Raw genomic sequence first — 22481 nt, 5'->3', positions numbered from 1 at the left:
CAAATGTTCTCTCCAAATGAAACCAGATAAGGTTTCACTTGTGCTTAGACTGTGGCCTCAAGAGTGGTCTGATATTAACTAGTGATACATAATTTGGATCACAGTCTCTGGTCAAATGAGCTTAGTTGGTTGTCACAGCACATTCTATGCCTGTGAATGAGGCATACAATTTCACCCTGAAACCCCTAATTCTCATTCACAAGGACTGCAATTAAGCTATTTTCCTCCATGCTGTCTTGGTGCAATTGATTTTTGAGACCCCAGTATAGACCTTTATATTTATCCCTATTCAATTTGTTCTTTTCCAAAGGGGCTTCGAGTTGCAGCCTGTGAAGAACTTTGAGAATTCTGATCCATCCAGTGTAATAACTCCCTCTTTTACCTTCACACCACTGAAGACCTTGAAAATAATATTTCAAACCTTTTTACTTAAGACTCCCTGAAATTTTGCCTATATTCTTTCAAAAGGATTTTTTTTTCAGAATCATGTGGTATACTCAGGAAAGCTCAGAATTAGAGTTTACATACAATTTATTTTTACTTAAAGTGATAAAAACTGAGACGCTCTAAAAATATGCCTAAAGTTAAGAGGAGGTAGCAGGGGATGGTAAAGGGAAGACTCACAGCCCACCAAGTTGCTTCAGTTAACACGATTCAGTAAGCCCTTGAAAATATGGCACTGCAATTTAGAATATTCCAGGGTTAAAGAAAAAAGAGAGAGAAGCTAAATGCAAAATCTACACAACATTAGAGAAAAAGGAACAAAAGTGACAGATCAAAACAAATTCTCAACCATTCTTATGGTTGGCCCAATTACCTTGGAGAGAAGCAAAAGGTTTTTAATAACATTATTGCTAATGTTTAAAATATTCAAATGCTGCTGTGTATAAAAATATACATTATCTAATTCCAATCTGCTGGGGGAAAAAGAACTGTTTTCTCACTATTTCATAAGTTTTATCTCTTAAAAGGTATTGGGAACCTCTCTGAACTCAAAAAGCTAACTATGAAGCAGTTGATACTGACATAAAAAAAATCTGACAAATGCCACCATGGTTTATCCATCGCCACACTGAACAAACTCCTGCAGGCTTCAACTTCACAGTGCTTTTCTCTTAGAGGCCAACCACTTTAAAAAGTATGTATATTTACATAGTCCTCACCTTTTTACCATCAGAATTAGATCCATTATGTTTGGTGTAAAACACAAACCAAAAAAATGTATTCAAGCAAATCTGGCTTTTCTTGTTAAACCAAATTTCTTTTTTCTTCCTAGTCTTGCTCTGGACATAAAAGATAATAATCCATTCATCAATCTAACCGTGGAATAAAAAACAAAACAAAATATTTCCAGTTTACCATCAATTTTTATTATATAGAACCATAGATGTTGAATGTATACAAGATTTGAATTGGTATGAACTTGTCGTCTCTTTTTTGGGATCCCTTACTCTCCTGAAAGATGTCACACACACAAAAAATCCCTATCTGTGTGGGCTTAGCTAGGTCCACATGAATCAGTGTCTGATCACAAAGGTTCAATGAAATAATGCTGTGTACAGAGAAATTCTGGTGAATATAAGAAATTCCTGTTATTCTCTATAGTTATTTCCTAGTTCAATCAAATTTCTGCCTGAGTCTTTAAACAGCCAGTATTTAAAATGTTAACTATTTGCCCTTTCAATGCCAAAGTGGCCTGTCAATTTCTATCATCCCATTGCATTCAGTCAAAGCCATACCTGCATCCCTGCCAAAGCATGTTGGGCCAGCTTCACATTCTTGGATTCCAAAGCCAACTGGAGAGGCAGCAGGCATTTCTCCCTGGCAAACACAAAAATAAGGACAACATGTGAGCTCAGTAAAGCTGGCAGTCAAGTGATGTAAGCCTTATGTACACCCACCCCCAAATGCCACTACACACATACACAAAAACTATAACCAATAATAAAAATGCACATGGGCTTAAGAGAAAACACAGCAAAGAAGCTGTGCAGAAATGATAGCCCATCAACCCCTTGCCTTCTTGGTATGGCTACAGGAAGAGCAAACACAAAGACTTTCACTAATTATTACCTGGTACACTCATTAGTACACATTGGGACCTCAGCCAGTCTGTGAACATGCTTTGTTCTTTCCCAAATTAACAGCACTGCTCACACCCAGCACACCTGGGGGTGAACAACTCTAGGAAGCATCATTAAGTAGATTTCTATGCCTTGCTTCTACCTCTTCCTTACCTGGAAATTATATGCATCACCATCAGCACTCTGTTTCATCAATATACATCAAAATTCTATTAGTTTGTCAATTCCTCCCCAACTCAAAGAATTCAACAATTTATAAATTTAACATTTGCTTTATAGTCTCCATCAAGAAGTAGATCTGAGTCTTGTGACAGGTTCTTAACGAACATGTTTCCAAGACAGAAATACAAATGAACCATCAATAGCATTGGCCGATAAGAGGTGCCTAGATGCAACATTATCTAGTGTCAGGGGAGAGACAAAAAAAAAAAAAAAAAAAAAAAAAAGGGAGAGATATTTGGATATTTTAAAGCTTAGGGGAAAAAAGGGCATTAAAATATTTTAGGAATAAACCTAAAGAGTTACAAAGACAAAAATGTCTGTTAGAAGCATCTACTCTAAATAATTAAACAACAGACCAAGAATTTTAATCAACCCATTATTTCCCTATGGAGTTACACTGGCACAAAAATGTGACTTCATTTTACCAGGTTTCTCCACCCCCACTTAAACCAGAGTAGGCCCACTCTTATCTGTTTTATATTTTCAGCATAAACTGAAAGATACATTGATTTTTAGAGTGTGAAAGCTACCACATTAGACTATAGGATTTCATCATTGGAGAAATAAGGGTTACTGCTGTAGAACACAATGAAATACAAAGTTAATTATAGCTCTGATTTCTCCCTGTCCACTCTGCAGCTCTGCTGCTTTTCCATGGAATCCTTCCATCAGCAGCTTCATAACCGATGAAGCGAGAGTCACACACTCCTTAATATAATGCCAGCCACACAGACTACAAAAACAGACCATCAGGAAAAACGTTTGCCTTCCTAACCCTCACCTTGCCCCTCAACAACCCAATGTTACAGTATCCATTTTTATATGACAATTAACACTACAGCCATTTTTCATTAGATTCATCCTTTGACAGATGGATAAATTACCCAACTCTGTTACATCCAGTTGGGGGCTGTAACTTTGTCACTGTTGTCTTACTGTCGGCTTGTCACAATTACAAGGCAAACACTGTGGTGCACTCAATTAGTGCAGGAATAGCTGATTTTTTTCCAATTTTGTTTCCTTTATGCAATGATAACCAGTTTAAGAGCTTAGAAAAATTAAACGGAGGTATGAAGATAGAGTGAGAAGTAGGAACCAAGGGCAGATGGTAGGCTAACAGAAGCAGCACAGAACTTCATCTGTAAACCCCTGAAACAATCAAATTTCCACCAGGATTAATCCACTGTGAAAGAACTTTCCACTTGAATTTGGAGTCAGATTGGCCAATGAAAGGGCATAATAGCAGGGAACAAGCATGGGGGTCCAAAAGTCTTACAGCCTAATAGCCCAGGGAAGAGGAAATATATCCCGTAGCTATGAGCTAAAAATGTACAAATATTTACACATTACTCACCAAGGGCACCCAACAAGATTGGATGCCATGTCCAGCAGCAACAAAGACCCTTTTGGAAATCCTCAACGTGTTGACCCTTGGAAAGCAGCAATGTGTTCGCCTATCTATATTACTCTGCCATCTGTGGATTACTGCCATCTGCAGTATTAGCCCTTGAAATCCTTATTCCACTCTCTCACCTGCTTATACATTCACACGAGTGATACTGTTGACCTGAGCCAGGTTGTTGACAAATGCTAGGATCTCCAGGTTGCACCACCACCAGGAGACATCACTGAACTGTTCCCCATGCAAGCCATGGTCACAAGGCAGGACTGGTAGATGAAGGTGGTTCAACTAGGTTTTGGCTGAGTTGAAAGATATGAGTGTTTAGTAGAAAGAACATGGGCTGTGGAATCACACAGACGTGAATCCAAATGCTAGGCATTGATAAGTTTTGCAGTCTCAATTGAAATACTAAACTCTGTGGGTCTTAGCTCCCTTATCCATAAAAAGGGCATTTGAAGACCAATCCTGCAGAGTTGGAGTATAATATGTAGATAATATATGTATCAGAGGTTGTCAGACTTCTTTGGTAAAGAGCCCCATAATAAATATTTTAGACCATGCATTCCAAATGGTCTCTGTCCTAACTATTCAACTCTGCTAAAGCACAAAAGCAATCACAGACAATTAGTAAATCAATGAATGTGACTATGTTCTAATAAAACTTTATTTACAAAAACAGGCAAAAAGCCAGATTTGACCTACAGGCTGTAGTTTGTCCAGCATTGATATAGACAAAGTGCCCAATGCAGATCATGATCTTCAGCATGGGATAGGCAAATCGAATCTTTTTTTTTTTTTGGAGATGGAGTTTCATTCCTGTTGCCCAGGCTGGAGTGCAATGGCGTGATCTCGGCTCACTGCAATCTTTGCCTCCCAGGTTCAAGCAACTCTCCTGCCTCAGCCTCCCAAGTAGCTGGGTTACAGGTGCCCACCACCATGCCCAACTAATTTTTTGTATTTTTAGTAGAGATGGGGTTTCACCATGTTGGCCAGGCTGGTCTTGAACTCCTTACCTCAGGTGATCCGCCCACCTTGGCCTCCCAAAGTGCTGGGATTATAGGCGTGAGCCACCGCGCCTGGCCTCGAATCTTTTTATGTACCCAGAAAGATTTTGCACAGAACAGGGGCTAACTGTCCTGGGAAGGTCATAGCAGAGGCAAGCATGGCATCAAGATCTCCTTTAGAAAATAAATGCATTGGCCGGGTATGGTGGCTCACACCTGTAATCCCAGCATTTTGGGAGTCCAAGGAGGGCGGATCACGAAGTCAAGCAATAGAGACCATCCTAGCCAACATGGTGAAACCCCGTCTCTACTAAAAATGCAAAAAAAATTAGCTGGGCATGGTGGCATGGGCCTGTAGTCCCAGCTACTCAAGAGGCTGAGGCAGGAGAATCATTGAACCTGGGAGGCAGGCGTTGCAGTGAGCCAAGATCATGCCACTGCACTCCAGCCTGGCAACAGAGTGAGACTTGGTCTTAAAAAAAAAAGAAGATAAATGATTTGGGGAAATATCACTATAGACAAAGATTTCATCTGGATATTAAACCAAGGCACTCCATCATTCAACCATCCATCCGATCATCCATTCAATATTTGAGTGCCTCCTGTGTGCCAGGCAGCATGCTGAGAGCTAGGGAAGGGCCAGCAAGAACAGGTCACAACAGGTACCTGCTTTCATTAGTATTCATGGGACAAAGAAAGAAAAAAGAAAATTAGCACTTATTATTTATCTCATCTTAACTTTCACTACAACCTTCTTGCCCTTATTCTAAATTTGAGAAAATTGAGGTTCAGAAAGGTTTTGTAGCCTGCCCAAGGCCACACAGTTAAAATGTGTTGGAGACAACTCAAACCCAAATTCATCTGACTCCCAAGACCAAGTTCCTTCCAACCTCCTTTGGTCTCATAAGATCAGAGCAAAACTAGAATAGATGTGCTTCTTAACCCATTTTAGTTCTTAAACACACACACACACACACACACACACACACACAATCTGGCAAAGGACCCTCTTCCTAGAGGAGGGTGCCTATCATTTCAGGGAATCCACAGGTCCCCAAACCTCAACTCTACGTGGATCCCAAGTTAGGAGTTCCTGTCCTTAGGGTAAAGAACTCTGCTCAACATTCAAGGTCTGTATCAGAGAAGAGGGCAGTGTAACCTGGCTGGGGTTCTGCTAGGACTGCCTTTGAAGAGATGCTACACTGAGCCCTGGGTAGCTATGTGTGTGTGGGTGTGGGTGTGTGTGCATGTGTGTGTGTGTGTAGGTGTATGTGTAGGCTACTATAATTTTATAGTAAATAAAATTCTATTGTTGAAATTGAGGACCAATATTTTAAGAAAATGTCTACGTCAATAGTGCTATTTATTGCAAAGTAGTTGCTTTTGACCATATCTGCAACAACAAAATAGACATTTACTTAAAATGAAATGCTTAAAAACAGGGTTTTTTTTTTTTTTTTTTTGCTAGTAAATACTAGTAAGAACAAAAGTGTACCCACCAGTCTAATGCTCTTAAACAGCTAACAAAAATCAACGTGAATGAAAACAGTTTACTGTAGTAGCAACATGGTTGGCAGCAGGGCCATAATAATCTGTATCCAAGGCCTCTCATCCCCTCAGACCCAGCAGCCCCTAGAGTAGTATCACAAGCCTCAGATCCTGACTTCAATTGGAAATGAACCCATATGCAAAAGAAGGAAATTCATGGGGCATAACTAATTTTGCTGCTTGCTCTGTGATATCATAAAAACCCTCCTACCTTCATTTTTTTTCTAAAAGTGATTTTAATGAAAGAGAAAACAGGCCTGTTAATTGGGTCTCAGGATGAAATTTATAATGAAAATGCAACATGGCACACACTCAATCCCCTTTGCACACACTGTACTGGAATAAATAATCTTTTGATCTTTCTAGATGCTGCCTCATTGGGAAAAGGGCATAGCAAAAACCAACATTCGATTACATTAGGCGATTATTTTTTATGCACAGGCACGTGCAAATTTATTCTTGCCTAACTAAATAAAGGCAGTGGCCCCCAGGTTTCATGTCCTGACATGCCATTATTTCTTAAAGAAGAATAATTAGCAGTGCTGCATATGCATGAGGAAGGCATCATCCGCACTGTGATGCTGCATCTGGTCATGTCAAGGAGACTGAACCTATTTCCTTAACTGCATAGTCATGGTTAACAGACCAGCTTTATTAGGCTAACAGGTAACAATGGACAAAGGGAAATTAAAATAGGGAACAAAGGAAGAGTTAGGATTTACCAATAATTATCTTTCAATACAAGCACCAATGTGAACTTTTTAAAAAAAAATTTGTTCGTAAGTTATTGGGGTACAGGTGGTATTGGGTTACAAGAGCAAGTTCTTTAGCGGTGATTTGTGAGATCCTGGTGCACCCATCACCCCAGCAGTATACACTGCACCATATTTGTTGTCTTTTATCCCTCGACCCCCTTCCACCCTTCCCCTCAAGTCCCCAAAGCCCACTGTATCATTCTTATGCCTTTGCGTCTTCATAGCTTAGCTCCCACATATCAGTGGGAACATACGATGTGTGGTTTTCCATTCCTGAGTTACTTCACTTAGAATAATAGTCTCCAATCTCATCCAGGTCATTGCAAATGCTGTTAATTCATTCCTTTTCATGTCTGAGTAGTATTCCATTGTATGTATGTACCACAGTTTCTTTATCCACTCATTGATTGATGGGCATTTGAGTTGGTTCCACGATTTTGCAATTGTGAATTGTGGTGCTATAAACATGTGTGTGCAAGTATCTTTTTTGAATAATGACTTCTTTTCCTCTGAGTAGATATCCAGTAGTGGGATTACTGGATCAAATGATAGATCTACTTTTAGTTCCTCAAGGAATCTCCACACTGTTTTCCATAGTGGCTGTACGAGTTTACATTCCCACCAGCAGTGTAGAAGTGTTCCCTGATAACCACATCCACAAAAAACATCTACTTTTTAAAATTTTTTGATTATGGCCATTCTTGCAGGAGTAAGGTGGTATTGCAATGTGGTTTTGATTTGCATTTCCTTGATTAATGATGGTGAGCATTTTTTTGTATGTTTGTCGGCCACCTGTATGTCTTCTTTTGAGAACTGTCTATTCATGTCCTTAGCCCACTTTTTCATGGGATTGTTTTTTTCTTACTGATTTGTTTGAGTTCATTGTAGATTCTGGATATTAGTCCTTTGTCAGATGTATAGATTGTGAAGATTTTCTCCCACTCTGTGGGTTGTCTGTTTACTCTGCTGACTATTCCTTTTGCCATGCAAAAGCTCTTTAGTTTAATTAGGTCCCAGCTATTTTTCTTTGTTTTTATTGCATTTGCTTTTGGGTTTTTGGTCATGAAATCCTTGCCTAAGCCTATGTCTAGAAGGGTTTTTCCAATGTTATTTTCTAGAATTTTTATAGTTTCAGGTCTTAGGTTTAAGTCCTTAATCTATCTTGAGTTGATTTTTGTATAAGGTGAGAGATGAGGATCCAGTTTCATTCTCCTACATGTGGCTAGCCAATTATCCCAGCACCATTTGTTGAAAAGGGTGTCCTTTCCCCACTTTATGTTTTTGTTTGCTTTGTTGAAGATCAGTTGGCTGTAAGTACTTGGGTTTATTTCTGGGTTCTCTATTCTGTTCCATTGGTCTATGTGCCTATTTTTATACCAGTACCACACTGTTTTAGTGACTATGGCCTTATAGTATAGTTTGAAATCAGGTAGTGTGATGCCTCCAGATTTGTTCTTTTTGCTTAGTGTTGCTTTGGCTATGCAGGCTCTTTTTTGGTTCCATATGAATTTTAGAATTGTTTCTTGTAACTCTGTGAAGAATGATGGTGGTGTTTTTATGGGGATTGTGTTGAATTTATAGATTGTTTTTGGCAGCATGGTCATGATCAAGTGGGTTTCATACCAGGGATGCAGGGATGATTTAACACATGCAAATCAATAAATGTGATATACCATATAAACAGAATTAAAAACAAAAATCACATGATCATCTCAATAGATGCAGAAAAAGCATTTGACAAAATCCAGCATCCCTTTATGATTAAAACCCTCAGCAAAATTGGCATACAGGGGACATACCTTAATGTAATAAAAGCCATCTATGACAAACTCACAGCCAACATAATGCTGAATGGCTAAAAGTTGAAAGCATTCCCTCTGAGAGCTGGAACAAGATAAGGATGCCCACTCTCACCACTCCTCTTCAACATAGTACTGGAAATCCTAGCCAGAGCTATCAGACAAGAGGAAGAAATAAAGGGCGTCCAAATCAGTAAAGAGGAAGTCAGACTGTCCCTGTTTGCTGATGGTATGATCGTTTACCTCGAAAACCCTAAGGACTCCTCCAGAAAGCTCCTAGAACTGATAGAAGAATTCAGCAAAGTTTCTGGATAAAAGATTAATGTACACAAATCAGTAGCTCTTCTATACACCAACAGTGACCAAGTGGAGAATCAAATCAAGAACTCAATCCTTTTTAAAATAGCTGCAAAAAATAAAATATTTAGGAATATACCTAACAAAGGAGTTGAAAGATCTCTACAAGGAAAACTACAAAACACTGCTGAAAGAAATCATAGATGACACAAACAAATGGAAACACATCCCATGCTCATGGATGGGTAGAATCAATATTGGGAAAATGTGAACTTTAAGTAACCCCAAATACATTCCTGAATGTTAGGCTGATTCCTCTTTGATGCTCTGGGTGAGAAGAGGCACGAAGATATCTTACATTTCTGAGGTCTGCTTATACTCTAAAATTCTAGGATTCTGTGATCTAAGCCATTTATCAAATAACTGTCTGAATTTCTTCACATCATAATCATAGGTCTGGTTGAAATGGCTTAGATGTGGCTTACAAAGTAACATGCTACACATGTCCCTATTTACTATTTAATTATAACTTTTGAAGGTAGACATTTAATTTTCAACCAAACTGAAACTAAGAGAGATTAGGTTACTTGTACAAGGTCATACGTTTGCAAATGACAGAGTGTGATTCAGACTTAGACCATCTCTTTTCTTTTAAAAAAATATTAAATAGACACAGGGTTTCACTATGTTGCCCAGGCTGGTCTCAAACTCCTGGCCTCAAATGATCTTCCCACCTCAGCCTTCCAAAGTGCTGGGATTACAGGCATGTGCTGCCATGCCTAGGCTAGGCCAATTTGTTTTGAAAATCTATGTCCTCAAGCCTACGCCATAACCATAACGTCTACACGGAGAGTCAGCTCCCACCAACTATGCGAAGGGCACACTGCTTTAAAGTGGTAATTCAAAGTCCACTATGTTAAGAATGGGGACAGGCATCAAACAAATAATGTGAACTCTCTTATTTCAAGTGATAATTCATGAAGCAATGCATTATGTTGACAGTTGGCGTGTAGTTATGAGAAGGTGTAGGCAGTGTGGATATGTGGAAAAAATCTGGCTTTGGAACTAGCTGCTGAGTTCAAGCCACAGCCAGCACCTTTCCTGGTAGTCATGCCGTTTCCTAATTTGCATATGAAAGGTTTCTACCCTCACTGTGGTGACACTCAGGATGTTATTATTCATGTTAATGAATATGGGTCCTTTACATTTAAACAGTTTACACCAACATTGATGAATTTTCATTGATTAAGCTTTTGCCAGGGCCAATTCCATTGAGCCAACTGGAACTAAATTGGTTCCTTAATTGATTTTCTCTACAGTGCAGTTAAAATGTTTCCATTTCATTTCTATTTTAATGAAATTATTTTTATCAGTATCAATCCTTTTCTATTTCAAAACAAAGATTGGATTCACCCATCAGGCACTGTTTCAGGCCCTAGGGATATAGCTGTGAACACAAAATCCCTTTTCTCCTGCAGGCTTTCAAGATTTTTTAGCAAGCCTATTGCAATTATTAAGTTGAGCATATGAAACTGGCATTTGTGTAGGTCAGAAGAGGTTGAATATTGGCAATTTCATGATTCAATCTAGTAGAAATAATTCTAAATAATATAAAATGGTTATGCCTATACTTTACCTCAAGACATCAACTTTTATTGTCCATGATTTTCTCATAAAAAGCACACATGTATATAAGAAAAATCCAAACAAGCAGAAAAACAAACATAAATATACACCAATGCAAATCGATTAGGGCATTAGTTAAGAAAGAGCTCAGCTCAATGTTGGCAGTGGGTATTTCCAGATAGTGGCATGGGAGAATTTTTTCTTTTTTTATACTTCCCATTTGTACCGATTTTAATACAATAACTCTAGAGTATACTTGCATAATCTGAAGAAAATACTTTTTAAGCTTGACTGATGTAAGGAGAGTGGCAGTTGAGTCACGGAAGTGCCATCATTAAAACCTCCAGCATGCCAGTCACCGTGCTGAGAGCTCAGGCACTTGATCCCAATAACTCTCACAACCACTCAATAAGGATGGACAAATACAGTAATGTGCCGCACGATGGTGTTTCCGTCAATGACGGACCACGATGGTCCCATAAGATGATCATGGAGTTAAAAATTTCCTATCACCTGGGAAATTTCCTATCATAGCTGTCCTAACATCATGCAACACTATACTCACATGTTTGTGGTGATGCCAGTGTAAACAAATCAACTGTGCCGCCAGTTGTATAAAAGCATAGCACATACAATTAGGTACAGTACATCACATTTGATAATAATAAACAACCATGTTACTCATTTATGTATTTTCTATATTCTTATCATTATTTTAGAGCATACTCCTTCTACTTATAAAGAAAAAAGTTAACTGTAAAACAGCCTCAGGCAGGTCCTTCAGGAGGCATTCCAGAAGAAGCCATTGGTATCATAGGAGATGACAGCTCCATGCATTTTACTGACCCTGAAGACCTTCCAGCGGGACAAGATGTGGAGGTGGAAGACAGTGACATTGATGATCCTGACCCTGTGTAGGTCTAGGCTAATGTGTGTTTGTGTCTTAGTTCTTAACAAAAAGTTTAAAAATTAAAAAATAAATTAAAGCTTAAAGGCCGGGCATGGTGGCTCATGCCTGTAATCCCAGCACTTTGGGAGGCTGAGGCAGGTGGATCACCTGAGGTCAGGAGTTTGAGACCAGCCTGACCAACATGGAGAAACCCCATCTCTACTAAAAATACAAAATTAGCCGGGCGTGGTGGTGCCTGCCAGTAATCCCAGCTACTTGGGAGGCTGAGGCAGGACAATCATTTGAACCCGGGAGGCGGAGGTTGCGGTGAGCCGAGATCACACCACTGCACTCCAGCCTGGGCCACAAGAGCGAAACTCCGTCTCAAAATAAATAAATAAATAAAAAGAAAAAGAAAATAAAGCTTATAGAATAAGGATATAAATTATTTTTGTACAACTGACAATCTGTGTCTTAAGCAAAGTGTTACTTCAAAGAATCAAAAAGTTAAAAAATTAAAAAGTTTAAAGGATCAAAAAAGTCACAGTAAGCCACAGTTAACTTACTATTGAAGAAACAACATTTTAAAAATAAATTTAGTGTAGCCTAAGTGTACAGTGTTTATAAAGGCTAGAGCAGTGTACAATAATGTCCTCAGCATTCCCATTCACTCACTGCTCTCTCATGGACTCACCCAGAGCAACGTCCAGTCCTGCAAACTCCATTCATTAAGTGCCCTATACAGGTGTACCATTTTTTATCTTCCGTATTTCATTTTTACTGTACCTTTTCTATGTTTAGTTACACAAACACTTTCCATTGTGTTACAACTGCCTACAGTATTCATGCAGTAACATGCTGTACAGGTTGCCTGGGAGCAATAGGCCTACAGCCTAGGTGTATAGTAGACTGTATCATCTAGGTTTGTGTAAGCACACTCTATGATGTTTGCATAATAATGAACTTGCCTAATGACATATTTCTTAGGACCTATCCCCATCATTAAGCCATCCATGACTGTATTATTGGCATTTACTGATGAGGGACGGAGGGAAAGAGAAAAAAATCACTACTGGACAAGAGGTAGGACAGGCACCGGACCCCTGAGCTCATGCCTTAGCACATGAGACCTTAATGGTTACCATTTGTCAATCTCAAACTACATTCCAAGAATGAGGTTAAACATTTTACATACAGCAAGCCAGTGAAGATCTTTTTTTTCTTTTTTTTTACCAAGATACTCCTTTCTTTCTGTCCATTGTCAATCCATTTCAACATTTCCTCACATTATCTCCCACATGTCAATTTTACAACTTCCTGCCGTGAAATGCTGTAAGCTACTCCTCAGCCCCACAGACACACTTAATTCCTCACACAGCCACTTCTCATGGCACCGTGGAAAGCGTCTGCTCTTTAAGGTTTTCATAAGAAGCTCTTTGTCAATATATATAAAGAAATTAAAATATTGGTATACCTTGAACTAGGGTTTCCTCTTCTAGGAGCCTTTTCTAAGAAAATAGTCATAGATAATAGCAAAGTTTTCTATGTAAAGATGTTTACTGTATCTTTATGTATAATGTAACTGAGGTTAAACAAATCACAGTACATCTATAGAACAGAATAATACATAATCACTAAAAGTATTCTAAAGTTTCTTTGACACAGGAAAATACTTTGAAAATGTTATACAAAAATATGAGACTATCATGCAGATTATATACCATACATGGTTGTCCTCTTGAATAAAACCTTGCACACACATACAGCATAGGCAGAGGAGAGGGGGAGAGATTGGAAAGAACTTTCCCCCAACACTTTGCCTTTTGGGAATGTGGATGATTTTGGTTTTATTATTTACATGTTTCTACATTTTAAATATCTTCAAGAATAAAACATGTTACCTTCAGAATTAGGAAAAAGGTTGCCAGGTGCGGTGGCTCACACCTGTAATCCTGGCACTTTGGGAGGCCGAGGAGGGCAGATCATCTGAGGTCAGGAGTTCAAGACCAGCCTGGTCAACATGGTGAGACCCCATCTCTACTAAAAAATACAAAAATTGGCTGGGTGTGGTGGTGTGCACCTGTAGTCCCAGCTACTCGGGAGGCTGAGGCAGAAACATCGCTTGAACCTGGGAGGCAGAGGTTGCAGTAAGCCGAGATCACACCACTGCACTCCAGCCTGGGAGACAGAGTGAGACTCCATCTCAAAAAAAAAAAAAATTAGGGAAAAGGTGAAGTTAGCCTGAGCCTACAAGTACATACACATGCTCTCCCTTTCCTTCAAAGCTTTATGGCCTGAACACTGAATGCCTGTTTCCCTTAATGGCCTCAATGTCATCCTTCCTGAATTCCTCCATGCTAACTTCATCTCCTCTATCCAGTCACCACCCTTTCCAATTTATCAATAACTGAGCAATATTCCTAGAATAGCTTCTCTTTTTCTTCTCCCTAGAGAAATGTCCTTACCATCTTTCAAACATTTCCTGAATTGTTTCCTCTCCCTAAAGCCTTCTTGACTGAAGTGAGGCTTGTGATCCTAAAATACAGTTACCTTAGCCAAATATGTCATTTAAAATCAGTCTACTTAACCTTGCTTCTTTCCTTTCTGTGACATGTTTTCCTACAATCAAGCTTTCGGCCTTAGAGTGTGGATATACTGACAGTATGAAATATGCCTATGGAAATTGCTCTGCCCTGCCCTGGATCACAGAACACATGCATTTTGTTACTTAATGATTTTTTTCATGATGAAAATGCTCCAGCTGGCAATCTGGAGTTAGCACCCTGCCCGGAATCTCCAGCAGGAGCAGCGCCCTTCCGCCAAGGAGTGGCAAATGCAAACAACAGCAGCAGCAGGTTCCTAACACAAACACTTTAATTTTATGGAACAAGAGAAAAGTAGTGGGAAAATACCATCACTATCTTTTTTTTTTTTTTTTTTTTTTTTTGGAGACGGAGTCTTGCTCTGTCACCAAGGCTGGAGTGCAGTAGCATGATCTTGGCTCACTGCAACCTCTGCCTCCTGGGTTCAAGTGATTCTCCTGCCTCAGCCTCCTGAGTAGCTGGGATTACAGGCGCCTGCCACCACGCCAGGCTAATTTCTGTATTTTTAGTAGAGACGGGGTTTCATCATGCTGTTCAGGCTGGTCTCGAACTCCTGACCTCAGGTGATCCACCCACTTCCCAAAATACTGGGATTACAGGCGTGAGCCACCGCGTCCGGCTCCATCGTCTTTTTTATATGCTGATAACCTTATGCAACTGTAGAGCTACCTCTTAAAAAAATGACAACTCTATGGCATAAATATCTTTCAGAAACGTCTATGCTACAAAAGACAGGTAACTTAAAAGCAAAACAAAACTAATAATTTTGAGAAAAAAAGACTGACTTCATATTCTCTTCAAGACTCACTGGCCTATTAAAGCTCACAAATAATGCATAAATAGATGTATTATAATTTCTTATAAATTAAGTACCATGACTGCAAAATGGTCAACTAAAGTAACAGTTTTCTAGGAAATAAAAATGTCCAGGTATGGTGTCAAACTGCCTTATGAAACCAATCCATTACCAGTTAACACAACAGTCAGAACTAAAATTGGCATTCCTAAATGACTAATAATCCATTTGTGAGAAGTACATAAGAGTTTTAGTAATAAATAGAGCATTTCTTTAATAAATATTTATTTAGCCTACTACATGTCCAGGCGCTGTGTGAAATGTTAGACACATAACGATGAATGAGACACACGGTTCCTGCCTACATGGAACCCATAGTCTAGAGGAAGTAACAGACATGTGATAATATGGAAACATAGGTACAAGGTAATGACACTTGTATGAAGGTATACACAACCAACTATAGAAGTATAATGAGAGTGGGAGAGATTTTGTCTAGAAAAATGCAAGTGTCTTCATAAAAAGGTGATACTCATTAGGCCTTGAACTGCAGGAGACAATGGAACTTGGTCAGCTCAGTGAAGAAGAAAAGGACATTCCCAGCTGAGATTGTAAATGCAAAGGTACAGAGGGGGTTCGTGGAGCAGCCAAAGTCCCATTGTGACCTGATAGGGAAGTCACAGTGGGAAGACTGGTGTGAAATGATTTCACAAAGGAGCTTTGAGCCAGCTTTTGAAGGGTCTTGCATACCATTCAGAGAAACTAACCTTTAGCCAGTTGAAAATGAGGAGCTAATGAAAGATTTTTAATCAAAGGAATAATGTAATCTTAGACATTTTCTACCAAATGGAACTCTGGCTACAATGTAGCAAATGGATAGAAAACAGACTATCATAAAAAAAAAAATGTTTGGAGTCAAACTACTCTTGGTCAAATTCAGGCCCTGACAATGGCAACCTGTGTGCTAAGCATTTCACCTCTTCAACCCTTACTTTCTTCATCTAAAAATATGGAACTAATATTACCTATCTCAAGCAGTGTTAGAATGATCTGATAAGAAGCTATGTTAGTCAAAGTCCTGACTGCCCAGGGCCAGCCTAACATTTATAGTGCTCCGGAGGGCCCCAGCTCTGTCTTGTCCTGCAAGGGGTCTCAGCAACATGGACACCTCAGCCTGCAGACCAATCCCAACCCACAATCACTGCAGTTAACTGCTTCATGGCCAGCCCTTAGGCCTAGGGATGCACACACTTGTGGCACCATTTGCCTTCTGAAAGATAGAGCCAGGGAAGAGACCTCATAGCTGAGTTTGTTGTTTGGTTGGTTTTTTTTTTGAGACAGAGTTTTTGCTCTGTTGCCCAGGCTGGAGTGCAATGGTGCGATCTTGGCTCACTGCAACCTCCACCTCCCGGGTTCAAGCTATTCTCTTGCCTCAGCCTCCCAAGTAGCTGGGATTACAGGTGCCTGCCATCATACTTGGCAAATTTTTGTATTTTTAGTAGACGATGTTTCGTCATGTTAGCCAGGCTGGTCTTGAACTCCTGACCTCAGGTGATCCACCTGCCTTGGCCTCCCAAAGTGCTAGGATTACAGGCGTGAACCACCTTGCCTGGCCCCGACAGCTGATTTCTGTAAAGAGGCTCAACACAGACAGAGCAGGGAATTCTGAAGTCTTCAGTACCCAGAGAGAAAAGGGCAGGCCTTGGGTGGGAACATTTCCATTGCCCTGAGGAGACTGAAAATAAAGCCTCTACAACACGGGTCCAAGGCAGGGTCCTGCCTCACCTAGGACTCAGTGTAGCACCGACAGTATCTAGCACATTGTACACGCTCAACAAATGCTTGTGATTATGGTGCTCTTTCTGATTATCACAGTTGCCTTATGATAACTTCATTGTTGTCATCATTATTAACCAGAGGCATGAGAGCCTGGAGGAAGGGCTCCACTCTAATAGAAGGACCCAGTGCTGAAAGTGCATTTAGGTGTCTGCATTCAGGAATGGAAAAAAGGAAAAAGAACCTACAGACAGCATGCAAACGAAGTAGAGAAGACTACCTGAAAGAACAGTTTTGAGGAAGTAAGTGGGAAAGACAGCAGCTATATTTTCGTATATTTTGAGTTCAAAGTGCCTTTGGGCATCTAAGTGCTAATACATAACAAATTGGACGTACTAACCTGGAGCTAACGAAAAATTTAGAAGTTATCAATCTATAACTAGTAGCTGAAAACTTGGAAGTGGATGAAACTTCCAAGGAAATGTACAAGGTGCAGAACAGAAGGATAGGGCTCTGAGAAACCCCCACAGCCAGTGAGTAGAGAGAATTAATGATGCCGACAAAGAAGTAGTAGCCAGAAGAGGCTGTGATGCTCAGGAAGATGCCAGAAGGAAGGCTGTCCTTCTAAGATATGTCCATTTCGTGCCAGTACCCTTCAGTCACTGACTGCCCACTCTGTGCCAGGCATTCTGACTTGGTATACATTATCTCATTTAATTTGATCATTAACACGCTATGTGATATGTAATTATTTCCATGTTATCAATGGGCAGACAGGCTCAGAGATGGTAAGTAACTTGTCCCACGTCACCTAACTACTATGAATTATCAGTTCCCACTAGAAACCTAACTCTACTGTGAAAGTTAGAAAAAACTTGCTCAAGAGGAAGCGGCATGGAAAGGATGAGAAGTGATGTGAGCTAGGAACTTTCTCAGTGAGTTAGCTCATTTAATCCTCACAGGAATTGGGGCAGTGGCTATTATCCTGTCCATTTCACAGTCCAAGACATGAAGCTCCTGGAGTCATGGATCCGTGAATACAGTTGGTAAATGGATGAGTCCAGACTCAAATATAAGGAGTATAGGACACAAAAGCCTACACCCTTTAAATAGCGACATGTTCTCTCTCCACCACAGGGAACAAAGACTAAAGGGGAAAAAGAAAGAACCCCACAACATGGAAACAAGCACCAGCATCCCTGCAGATTAGCCAAAGTATTGAAAAGGTTTAATCTTCCAGTTTTCCTATGTTCTTCACACAAACCACCCAGCACATGGCACCACTGCAATAATCCCCACTTTTCCCAGGAAACACAGCACTGAGAACTGTTTCTGTTTGAATCGCACACTCAGCTATAAAATGGGCAGGAACGTGGGCTCCAGAAGATAGAAAAATCTGTACCCTTCACTCTTTTATTGACTTTTTATCTACAGTGATAAAACTTTCAGCATTACACCATTAAATTTAGCCTCAGATATAGTAAAAGCTAAGTATCAGACTAGTTTAAATACATGGCAAGGCCAACGACACTACCTCAAAGCTTCATCTCTGGTTCCGAGATCAACTGTACCATTTAAGGCTCAGAATCACACGCTGCTCATCAAACACATGCTCGGCTCATATCCACTTGACACATCCATCCATCCTTCCAAATGCCACCCTGCTCCACACTTCTGCTTGCCCTGTTAGCATTCCCAGAGCCCCTCCTGGCAAGGTTAGTGCTTCCTCCACCCCCATGACACAGGATATGGTAGCTGGTTACATATGGGTGGTTTTAGTAATAGCATTAAATAACTGTGGGGGAACATGTTTATCCTGCTTGGTTCACAATCAACTAGCAACGAACATCCTTGCGAAATCCTCTACCAAGCAAGTGAACTGCCTTTCTAGTATCATGATGGCATGCTACTCTTTTTATTTTTATTTTATTTTATTTTTTTTGAGACAGGATCTTGTCCTGTTGCCCAGGCTAGAGTGCAGTGGCTTAATCATGGTTCACTGCAGCCTCAACCTCCCAGGCTCAAGTGATCCTCCCACCTCAGTCTCCCAGGTACCTGAGACTACAGGGATGTGCCACCATGGCTGGCTAATTTTTTTAAAAGTTGTTTGTAGAGACGGGATTTTTGCAATGTTGCCCAGGTGGTCTCGAACCCCTGGGCTCAAGCGATCCTCCCTCCTCGGCCTACTAAAGTGCTGAGATTACAGGCATGAGTCACCATTCCTGACCATATACATTTTAAAAACTGAGACCAAAGCTTCAAAGAGGAGAAGCTATCTAGCATTTCATGTTAATTTTTGACCAATTGTTAAAATCATTCCTATAATAAAGGAGACAGTAAAATGACCTTCCTTCCTGCCATGGCGCATCAATTTGATGGAATTTTAATGGCCTTAAAATGTTTTTAAAGAACACTTAATGACATTGGAAAAACGTGTTTGATATACTAAGTGAAAATCGCAAGCTTCAAAATATTACATACTATATATCCTTATTTCATTATATACTCTCAGAAGAAAATAAACCAAATATTAAGATTCATCTTTAGGTCATATGACTTTTGCACCCAGCAGTCACAGGTTAGAGTTTAGATTTTAACAGTTGTTACTGGGTAATCCTGGGCAAGTTATCCTCACAAAGCCTCAGTCTCCTCTCTATAAAGTAGGGATGTCGTAAAACCTTCCGCATGGTTCAAGTGACATGATGTGTCAATACTTATGTTTCCTAGGCTTTTGAATTTTCTACACTGAGAACATACTCAGTTCACGCCCTGACATTACCTTTTTTCACAAGTGTGTCAGTTGTGTATTCTCTTACTTTCTAAATCATTTAAAACAGGTGTTTCCCTAGGTCAGACTGAAACCTTTTTACCTTCTGAAGTTACAGCTCCTGTCCTCTGCTAAAAGCTTTGCAGTACCTTCTCCATAGGCATCAAACATCACTTTCATGCATCCATGTATGAAATAACTCCCCTTAAGTAATTCATTTTGGCAACAAGCATCAGGCAGAGAACAATGAGGTAAAATTTTATTTTCCCATAAACAGCAACTTCTCCCAGCAGTAATATGTTTGTGGTATTTCAACTACTGAACATCCCCATCGATCCTGTACGGCAAGCACTCTTTAAAAATAGGCCTTGGGCAGGAGCCAAAAAGGTTGGGCTGGTTCCTTACTAGCTGCCTGCTTTAAACATATCACAGACCCTTCCAGCCTGCAGGTCAGCTGACTAAGATCTGCATTAACCTGCCCAACAAGTAGCCTCAGGTCTGGCACTATGTGATGTGAAGACAAGACTGTTTCTCAGGATAAATGTCGTGTTAAAGGTTGGGTTTGTGTGTGGGCACAACAGGTGCCCTTCAGCCTGTCTGTAACTGCCTTATAGCCTAGTCACCCCGAAGGCAGCTGTATGTATAGCAATACATTGGCAATTGGCTGCTTTACTGCAGTCAGGGTAATAGCAAGTCTACCATATAAATGCATGACCTTTCCAAACGAGACATGTGCTGGAAGAAAAACAAATATGCCCAGTATTTTTTTTTTTTAACACACTGAAGACAGAAAACAGTAGCAGATTGTTCTCTTAGTGCAATGATTCAAGAGCAAAAGACAGTCAAACTAAGACAGTAAAAGCTGCCTGACAACTATCCCAGCCGAGGGCATGACAAAGTGACTGTGGAGGACAGGACAGATCCTCCTTACCGGAGGGGGGGGGAACCTAAGTCTGCCTGACATGATTATTCTCGCCATTCATATCTACCAGAGACCACAAAGAGCATATGCAGCACTGTCATTTGCAGCAGGAGTGGTTGTAAATGCCCTGCATCCAAATAGAGACTTAGTAAGCTTGCAAAAGTACACATATGGGTGCCCACAAAAATCTGCGAAAACCAGCTAGGATCCTGGAGGCTGATAAAGATGTTCACATGGAGAAAAAGGGAATTTCTCAATAAACAAATACTCAAGTATTATAAACACTATATCCTACTCTATTATTTTATAGCAAAAGCTTATCATGTAGTCACCTTTAGCTCAGGACAGGTGTTTTTCCTTTCCCTAGATTAAACCCCCCCACACACACTCATTTCCCATCCTAGTATAATTGGGAGAGGTTCCTAAGTTGAGGAAAATTAAGAGTGCTTGACTCCCCCACCTACACATACTGCTGGCTCCACCCGATGCCTTTTTAGTAGGGTGACTTGACACACTGTTCACATCAGGTGGATGCTGAGGTGGGCTACAGTGTTTCTCCCAATATGTGGGAAAGCACCAAGGCACTCTCTGTCCCAGCCTGGGAAGGCAGAAACATGCCACAGAGGACTGAACCAGGAACTGCACTGAAAGACAGGGTCAAACCAACCTGGGAGAGAAACATTTGGACTCAAGTTTATGGGGCATCACCACTCTTCATGGCCATACCAGGTGGCATTCTCCCCTCCCCAGGCACACACATGGACCCAATATTCTTATGCAGGCTGGGCGCTACCCAATTGTCCCTTGAGAGCCGGAGCCCTCCTTGCTGGGGTGTCAAGGCAGCTATGCCTACCCACCTGAAAGCCCAGGGTGTCTGAGCAAGGAGCCTCACTGCTCCAGGCTAAGGAGAAAGACCATAAAGGGAGGTCACAGTATCATGAAGGACAATGGGGTCTGTGAAAAGGACTCTGGTCCAACTCCCTCCCACTGTTTAGCTCTGAACAAACAGAGGGGATAATCCTGGGCATGCTACTTGGCTTTCTCCAAAGCTTTGTTTCTATCCACAAGGCTCTAGGAAGTTTGACTTTCCCAGCCTCCTTCAAAAGGATGAGAGGGCCGGGAGCTGTGGCTCATGCCTGTAATCCCAGCATTTTGGGAGGCCAAGGCAGGTGGATCACCTGAGGTCAGGAATTCGAGATCAACCTGATCAACATGGAGAAACCCTATCTCTACGAAAAATACAACATTAGCTGGGTGTGGTGGCGCATGCCTGTAATCCCAGCTACTCAGGAGGCTGAGGCAGGAGAATCTCTTGAACCCAGGAGGTGGAGGTTGCAGTGAGCCAAGATCGCACCATTGCACTCCAGCCTGGGCAACAAGAGTGAAACTCTGTCTCAAAAAAAAAGAAAAAGAAAAAGGATGAGAGGAATAACTCATGGAGGAGATATGTAAAACTTTGAAAGGGACAGTGCAGTGAGAAGAGCAGCAGAGTCTAAGGAAACAGGCCCTTTTCTTTTATCCTGGCTCAGACACTTGTGTTCCCTACAAGTCTCAGTTGTTTTGCTTGCGGGACGGGGATATCTCCAGCACCCCTTCAAATTCTAACAGCCTCCACTTTCAGATGTGTGGCTGACAGTGTGAGCAGCCTTCTCCTCAGTGACAAGAGTCTAACTTTATTTTGCCCAACAGCATGGTCAGCTCCAAGTAGTAGATCAGGATTGGTGTGAGCCTTTCCCAACAATCCTGTTTTCCACTTTTCCTGCCTCCCTTGTAACCCTGGAAAACTTTTGCTTTACCGACAAAAAGGACCAGACCTGCTTAGTTGGCTCTGCCCTTCTGCCTTTTGTCTTTGACTTCTTTCTGGATGGGGATGTGAGATCTGAAGCTGCAACAGCCATTTTGTGCATGAAGAGTCAGATATAATGGAAGGCCAAGAGAATCCTGGAGATATCAGTGCTGAAAGCCGACCTCCAGACAGCCTGTTACATGAG

At 40.8% G+C, this 22481-nt stretch overlaps 1 protein-coding gene across 2 annotated transcripts in view; it reads right to left on the bottom strand.

Annotated features, from left to right (window-relative positions):
• The window catches only part of ARFGEF3 (ARFGEF family member 3), a 175941-nt gene that overhangs the window by 128405 nt on the left and 25055 nt on the right, over positions 1-22481 (bottom strand). For both annotated transcript variants that reach the window (XM_518767.7, XM_016956383.4), the window contains exon 3: positions 1740-1821. In XM_518767.7, coding sequence (XP_518767.2) covers positions 1740-1821 — 82 coding nt within the window. The remainder of the gene's footprint in view (positions 1-1739; positions 1822-22481) is intronic.

This window comes from Pan troglodytes, chromosome 5 (assembly GCF_028858775.2).
Source record: "Pan troglodytes isolate AG18354 chromosome 5, NHGRI_mPanTro3-v2.0_pri, whole genome shotgun sequence".
In the NCBI taxonomy this organism is placed as follows: domain Eukaryota; kingdom Metazoa; phylum Chordata; class Mammalia; order Primates; family Hominidae; genus Pan; species Pan troglodytes.
This window is presented reverse-complemented; position numbering and strand designations above follow the sequence as displayed.